Source organism: Sinocyclocheilus rhinocerous, unplaced genomic scaffold (assembly GCF_001515625.1).
Source record: "Sinocyclocheilus rhinocerous isolate Xijiao unplaced genomic scaffold, SAMN03320098_v1.1 scaffold269, whole genome shotgun sequence".
In the NCBI taxonomy this organism is placed as follows: domain Eukaryota; kingdom Metazoa; phylum Chordata; class Actinopteri; order Cypriniformes; family Cyprinidae; genus Sinocyclocheilus; species Sinocyclocheilus rhinocerous.
In genome coordinates, this window is record NW_015652298.1 from 56,868 (window position 1) to 65,270 (window position 8,403).

General features: G+C 36.0%; 1 protein-coding gene across 4 annotated transcripts in view; it reads right to left on the reverse strand.

Annotated features, from left to right (window-relative positions):
* Positions 1-1,044: 1,044 nt before the first annotated feature.
* Positions 1,045-8,403, reverse strand: part of camk1b (calcium/calmodulin-dependent protein kinase Ib) — a 74,980-nt gene continuing 67,621 nt past the window's right edge. For all 4 annotated transcript variants that reach the window (XM_016520338.1, XM_016520337.1, XM_016520336.1 and 1 more), the window contains 7 exons: positions 7,583-7,709; positions 4,553-4,628; positions 4,320-4,432; positions 4,063-4,141; positions 3,041-3,128; positions 2,780-2,921; positions 1,045-1,741 (listed from right to left, as the gene is read on the reverse strand). In XM_016520338.1, the coding sequence (XP_016375824.1) occupies positions 1,644-1,741; positions 2,780-2,921; positions 3,041-3,128; positions 4,063-4,141; positions 4,320-4,432; positions 4,553-4,628; positions 7,583-7,709 (723 nt within the window). In that variant the 3' untranslated portion in view covers positions 1,045-1,643. The remainder of the gene's footprint in view (positions 1,742-2,779; positions 2,922-3,040; positions 3,129-4,062; positions 4,142-4,319; positions 4,433-4,552; positions 4,629-7,582; positions 7,710-8,403) is intronic.

Below are 8,403 nucleotides of genomic sequence, written 5' to 3' on the forward strand. Positions count from 1 at the left end.
ATTGTTTGAGAATGTAGCACTACATATGAAGTTCATTTAAAGTAATTAACGGCATAAACATTTTTTTTTTCAGCATAATCATATTCACTAAAAACAAAACAAATCAAAACAAAACAAAAAAACACAGATGTCTTGCAATGGATTATGGAAAACCACGATCTTCCAACCAACTTGTGGAAAACTTTTTCCGCAAACATCTGGAGATTTCTATTATGTGACTTTTTTTCGTAACAGTTTTTCCATCTAATGTTTTTTTCTTTAACTTCTTGACAGCATTGAATGGAAATAAACAAAACAATAAAATCGGAGTCAAGTCACACATTCATGTAGTTTAATGGAGGTTACTTTCATACAGGTTCCAATATTGAAAAGAATCCAAATTGTCAAATATATTTATATAATATGGACCCTCGTAGTGACGTTTATTCAGTATCCTATAGTTTTTTTCTTGTAAAATGACCATTCAGTATATCACAATTCTCTGATTTCAATTCCTCCCCTGAGTATTTTTAATGTTGTAATAGAAAGGGGTTTACAAAAAACAATAGCTTTGCAATATTTACAGGATGGCAGCATTAAACATTAGACATTTACAAAGCGTCCACCGACAGTGCATAGCTTAGAATAGCCTTATATGCCATGTATGTGAATTTGATGATAAACAGCAATGTTTTAACATGTACAGCTTCCAACATTCCCAACTGAAAAGATCAAAACATATTTAAACAAATAAAAAAATAAAAAAATAAAAAAGAGTAAAACATTGATACTGAATCCATGAAGGCACCACAGAAAACATTTGAAGCGAGAAAGACGCTCTTAAACATACTGACTGAATGATCTGTTGTGAAGACTTAGTGTAAAAAAGACGTTAAATGTTTTTAAAAAAAAAACATTTAAAAAAACAAACTAAAATGTAATTTACATGAAATCAGCGCTTCTTTTGGATGTACAAAGCAACTGAGATGTGGCAACACAACTAAAAAAAAAAAAACATTTAAAAAAACAAACTAAAATGTAATTTACATGAAATCAGCACTTCTTTTGGATGTACAAAGCAACTGAGATGTGGCAACACAACTAATATGTAGAATCTCATGGATGTGAAATCTGTTCGTACCTTAGTTGAAAAGAAAGAATATTTACCATTCAAGATGTGCATTTAAAATGGGCAATCTTAGCATAAACTAACGCCAAAATTCATAATCTCATAAAATGTCAACAAATCTAAAATGTATGTGCATTAAATCAGGCCACATACCATCAGCCACTGTCGCATTTTGAATTAAACGAGAAACAGGCCTGTGGACGTTTAGTTCAGGAAAAGAAAAATGAAAGTAGACGGTGTTGTTTTAAAAAACGAATTAAAACACTGTCCAATCTCTATCCAGCTCCCACAATAGTATATATTACCCATGAAGTGCCTGTGGCAATCTTCATGTCTCTTTTCGAACTCTCATTAAACAGAATCGCTCCATTGGAATAGTAATGACCCCATTCCCACCTTGGTTCTTTACATTGCAGCGCCTCCAAGTGGCAGGATGCTGGAACTACTCAGTATTCCTGGCCAGACTGGGGGTGTGGCAGGACTCCAGTGGAAAAATAGGACAGTCAGTCATTGGTTACTGCAAGATGATTGACACTCAGACCCGACTAGTAGGATGGACATGGTAGGTGCAGTTCTGGATGTCATTTCCATCACTGACACCCTCAGAACAGCCACTGTTTTCCCTCTGCAGGGCTAAGAGAGAGAGAGAGAGACAGAGAGAGAGAGATTAGTCCTCCTTGAGTACCTATTGAGAAATAGTCCTCCTTAAGTAACTAACAACATTTCAAGAACATGTAATATTTCACTCCACTGTCAAAATAAAAATCAGAAATTATGCTATGCATAAAGTAAATGAGGTGCCAGCATCCCTGTTACCCTACAGAGAATATGAAGTTTGGAGAATGAATGGACGAATGGAAAAAGAAAGTGAAGTGATTTTAGAACCAATATGATTTTTGTGAAAATTAAGCACACACACACACACACACACGCTTGTTTCTGTGAACTGTGAGGACTTTCCATAGACTTCTATGATTTTTATACTGACCAAATGATATTTTCTATCCCCTAACCCTAAACCTACCCCTTACAGAAAACCAGTTTGCATTGTTACACTTTCAGATTAAACATCATTTACTATTTTGAATCATTTTTTTCCCTCGTATGCCAAAAATTTCAGGTTTTACTATCCTTGTGGGGACATTTGGTCCCAACAATGTAGCATAAACAAGTACACACACGCACACACACACACACACACGAATCATCAAAAATTATTCTTAATATTTAAATTGTAATATATTTACACGTGATTGTAGTATGTTGTGCTGTATTTAACTTATGCTGATTTAAATGGAAAAAAAAGAACTCTGTTCAGTACTATATTACTCTAAAAATGAGATTTTCCACATTATAGTAATTTAAGTAATTAGATTTTTTTTAACATTACCATAATGAAACTGTTGAGAAAATATTCTTAAATAAAAACAATGTTTAAAAAATGACAAAAGAACCCCCTCCCCCTAATGCAAAATTAAATGTCTTTTTTTTTTTTTACATTATGGGCTGAAATATGACCTGGCTTGACTAAAAGTTGGTCTAATACTGTAAATATACAGAAAGATTTATGACATGCTTTACTATGACTGGCAGTTAACAGTAGTGTCTGTCTGGATGAATGGGTATGCAAAAACAGTGGTAAATATAAATGTGACATGTTTAGATACTGACAGCTCTCTTCCTCGCCCCCCTCGGGCAGCAGCAAGTGTCCGTGGCAGGGGCTGGGCAGGGTGGACTGCGTTTGGCCCTCCTGACTGGTTCCCAACTGCAGCCTGCGCATGTGACGAACTACTGCTGTGGCATTAAATGCTTGCTGTGTATGATAGTAAGAGAAAGACGGCCATTAAAATCAGAAACCATGCTTTTCACCTGCAGTACTTCATTAACATTCTCAGATGAGGTTCTTTCCCTCTCATGTATGCACAGATTTACCTTCCACTTGCTTTTGGCAAAGTTCTTCTTAATTTGGGCACTGACAGATTCATGGATATTCTTATCCAACGCTGTGTCTCCAGCGATCCTGAAGTACAAAACAGACATTTAAGTTTCCTCCGATGTCAACCGTACCTGGTTGTATAAAAGCAAAATATCTTATCTTGTCTGTTTTAAAGCCACAATGAAATGCAAACGCAAAGCTCTGTCATCATCTATTCCCACATGTTCTTCCAAAGCAGTACGACTTTCTCCCTACATTTTAAGTCAAATGAACATTTATGGTAATTATGTATCAAGAACTGACCAAAATTTAATTTACTAGAAATCTTCCCCTCAGACACAGCTCTCAAATGTCACTTCTGCACACTCAAACTTCATATGACATTATTTGGCTTCAACACATGTGAAAACCAATGGCATTTGACTTCACTGATGACAGGTCTAGCACAACTTAATTTAATGCGTATTTGAATATATGTGACAGTGGATGAGATTTGAGCGCTGCGGCAGTTTATCAGTGTATATATATATATTTTTTTTTCCATCATTCGTACAAATCACATGTGGTACTTCTTTATGATGCTTTTTTTTTGTCATTTTTCGAGTTCTACAACATCCATCCCTTTATTTACTTTCACTGTATGGGAAGAGCAATCTCTTTTTTCGTTCCATAAAACAAAGTTATACGGGTTTGAAATGACACAACATAAATAATGTTGCTGGAAAGAATTACGCAAGCTCTAGATCATCTGGAACTGGGAAAGGTACTCATTGTGTTGTTGGACCCGTTGACAGATGTTTGAAAGGTTAAAATATGATGGTTCATGACAATGTCTGACTGCCTTTTTAAGCAGTAAAGCCACAACATATGGTAACTATAACAGTTATGGCAATAAATATCTGTATGTGTGCTGTCATTGTTTAAATTGCTGCATGACAGACTGCAAAAACTCCAAGTATGAAAGTGAGATTTACAGTATCACTGACGATTAGTCTCAGTGTGGCGTCTGAACTCATACCATGGGTGCTGAAGAGCCTGTTCGCACGTGTAACGCTGACTGGGATCTTTTTCCATTAAATGCACAATAAAATCTTTGGCTGAGAAAAGAGCACAGTGTGAAAGTTCAGAACATGACATAACTGTTTCCATAAAAGTAATATTTTCATTGACTCCAGATATATTTGACAACCAGTAGGGTTTGGTAAAAGAAAGAATGAAAACACAAGTTTTAACCTCACTAAACGTATGACAATTCAGGGAAACGTTGTGTTATACCTGAGTCAGAGATATCATCCCAGTACGGTGAATCAAACTCATACTCTGCCTTCAGGATCTGCTCAAAGAGCTTGGCATCGTTCTCATCGTAAAATGGTGGATAGCCACATAAACTGAGAGGAGACAAACAGAAGTCCGGTTGAATTCTTGAGAATGAATTCAGTTCAGGTAAAACATTAGAAGGGAAAAGATGTAAGTACACATGTATAAGCAGCAGTAATAGTCAAACTCACAGAATGTACGCGATGACCCCGATTGACCAGCAGTCCACTGCTTTACTGTACGGCTTCTGTGCCAGAACCTCAGGAGCTGAAGATCAGAATAAATGGGATCAAACATCAATTTAATTTATCACTGCAGCCCTTTCTAGTAAGTAGGTAGACTAAACAACCCTAACCAAAAACTTTACAAATGACAATTTAACCTGAACATTTTGAGGTTAATTAATTATATAAAAGTAGTGTGATTAAGCATGCCCCTCGACCCACATGCAAATTCCCATATTTTAATAAATTTTAATCTAATTAATTAATTTAATTTATGCATTTAGCAGATGCAAAGCAACTTACAGAGCATTCAGGCTATACATTTTCTACCAGTATGTTTGTTCCCTGGGAATTGAACCCGTGACCTTTTGCGCTGCTAACGCAATGCTCTACCAGTGAGCCACAGGAACACATATGTAAGTAAGGATTTTCCTACCACTGGAGCAAATGAGGTACCGCCTTTAAAACCATTTAATCGACTGCAATGTTGACAGGGGTGGGGAGTAACGGAACACATGTAAATTATTTACGTATTTAAAATACTAAATATGAGTAACTGTATTTTCATTACAGTTACATCCAAAAAGTATTTTAGGTTATCAAAGTGATTACTTTGAATGTCATTTATTTAATTTAAATATTCATGTAAATTGTAACAGGCAATTAATGTAAACAGCAAATGGTGAATCTCCAACTCTGCACTCTCACAGTTCTGCTCATAAGTTTAATATCCCGTGCAGAATATGCAACATTTTAATAATTTTGAGATCATAATAAAGAGGACAGTGGCGTAGCGTCTGGGCATGCAGGGTATGCAGGTGCATATGGGCTCGGGCAGTGTGGGGGCCCGACGAGCTGGGGGGAAGTTTTAATTGAAACGAGGGAACGAATAGAGCCCTGCATGGGCCCGGCCCTTGTCCAACAGCTTATGAGAATTCTCGGCCCAAGTCCGACTGGATACCGTGACTTTTTTTTTCTCTCTCTTCCCCATTACACAGCTATTAAAATAGTTCAGTTTTGGTTTTTAATGGTAAAGTGGTCATATTTCTTTTTGTTTATTTAAGTTAATTTAGAAATATGTCTGGAACATTTTATGTTTGTTAAATTCAAGTTTTTGTTTTTTAAAGGAACGACCAAGCGGCAGCGGCAGACAGTGAGTTGAGCATTATGTTTGTTTGTGCGGAGAGTGGAAGCTAAAGCGTGCTTTGCAGGACATGGAGGACTTGCATTTTTTTAATTTTTTAATTTTTTTTATAACAGTGGAAACTTAAAAATACGCCGTCATTTTTGCTCATAAAGGTAAGAGTATACATCAACTGCAAATGGTTTACTTGTATTTGTGTGCACTCACAATATCAAAAAAACCTTGTGCTTTTGTAAAATAAGGAAAACAAACAGGATGCGCTTTCTGTCGTCTTGGTCTTGAGCAGGAGCGCTTCACCGACATGATAAATATATCTATAGAATGCTTTAAATTACTATTTTAAAACTAAATAATTCAAATCGAAAACAAAAACTGTTTCATTATGTAATCCGTGCATTTCTCTCTAAAGGCACGTCTAATGAGGAGATGGCTAGTCAGGTTCATTCATTTTTGCAACATTGACTCAGAAAACATTAGTTTATTAAAAAATAATTCAAATATCCCCTCACTCTTTTTTACTTTTTTTTTGTTTTTTTATTAATTTTTTTGTTTGTTTTTTGGGCCGCTGTGCCAAAATTGTGTTTGCATTCAGTAGCCTGCACGGCAGCATTTTTGTGCCACGTTTAAAAATAACTAAATAAATAAGATTAACGTCATAATATTTTAAGAATAAAGTCAAAATTACAATAATAAAATCATGTTATATTGCGTGAAATTAATGTGAAAATTCCACCTATAGGCCTACTCCTCCAAAAAAAAAACAAAGTCTGTGGCATCCGTCATTCTTTTTACTTTTTTTAAAACTCTGATTGATTGATTCATGAGACATTCGTTTGTATTAAATTGTTCTGATTTTAACATGCATTCAAATATTTATTCATGTTTATATTGCGTGAAGTTAATGTGAAAATTCCACCTATAGGCCTACTCCTCCAAAAAAAAAACAAAGTCTGTGGCATCCGTCATTCTTTTTACTTTTTTTAAAACTCTGATTGATTGATTCATGAGACATTCGTTTGTATTAAATTGTTCTGATTTATTTCAACGTGCATTCAAATATTCATGTTTAGTTCGTGCTGCAAATATTAAAGAGGAAAATATCATTGATTCATATGCAGCTTGATCTGAGGCAAATTATCTCACTACAAATTAAAGAGGTCCTGTGTTTGGTGGATGTCATTTTTCTTTAGCACTTTAGTTTTGGCCTGAAATCCAAATCCAAAGGCCTCTGACAAAATCTGACCAAAGTCTGGCAAAAATAAATAACTTCTAATTTTCAGGGGTTATCCCTTTCGTAACAACTATGTAAATTCTAATGTTGTGTAAAAACTGGGAGTAGTTAAGGTGATAATACTGGTTCTAGATACATTTTTTTATATGTTGTTGCTTGCTCTTCTGCTTTCATTCATCCATGTGCAAGTGGCAAAAATACTCATACCCAAGTTTCAGTTTTCCTCTCTTCTTCTATATAAATAACTATACTAATAAATTCTATATTTTCCCTGACACACATACAGGATATTCTTTAGAATTGGGTGCCCAAGGAAACCAGTTTGAACCAGTCATTTCTAAAGCTATGGCCAGTGCTACACATGAAAACTTCCAAGAGATAAGGAAAAGACATGAGTGCTCATAGGTAAACCTGAAGAATGTTATAAAATAAGAAAATACTGATGTTAGATTGAGTTTACACCTGGATTTGAACTACATATCTAGACAAAACACTTCACTGATATTCTTAGTTGGGTTATGTATATTACCCTCCTCAATTTAGTTCAACGGTGTTCAAATCTTAAAGGCTGAGGTTTCATCCAGATACATACCATACTTTTGCATATGGAGGTGTGTCTTACCTACATATCCAGGAGTGCCACACGCTGTGCTCATCACACTACCTGAACCCTCAATCTTTGACAGGCCAAAATCACTGATCATGATTTTGGAGTCTTCATCCATACTGTAGTACAGCAGGTTCTCTGGCTGTGTTAGAAACAGAGACAAAAATAGGCTATGGAACCTTTTGTGTGTGGCATATATATATATATATATATATATATATATATACACACACACAGAAAAGGCAATATGGACATTTACTGTCACACTGGGTTAGGTGACCAAACATACACAGACATTCACTCTGTATTCATGTGCCAGCAGAGATATTTAATTAACCAGAGCAAGAATCACACTTCACTGCACTGTTATAAACAAACAAACTTTGCATAAAGACTGATGTAACTCACATTAAAGGCACAATATGTCATTTTCGCCGCTAGAGGGCGCGTATTCAAAATAAACAAAGAGGCAAAGGCGAAGTTTGATGAGGAGGTGACTGAGTGTGGAATCATGGGAGTTGTGGTCTTCATCCCCACAGCCGATGCAATCCGACGGGACTCGGGCAGAAATCATGTTCATGGATGAGCTAATGATTTATTAACGTAGTAGAATGAAGCAGGGTGAGGCTGAAAGCCGTCGAAGTGAAACGAGGCCGCTGAACGAGCGTGACACACGGCTCGAAAGCAGCGGAGCTTTTATTATGCCACAGTCGACTGCTTCCGCTCCTTCCGGCCGTGCGTATATGGGTTAAAGCAGGGCTGTTTTATCATACTAGATACATTTAGTTCTGTTATAATGCTACTCTGTGCGGTCGTCACCTGTCTAATAAAACGCA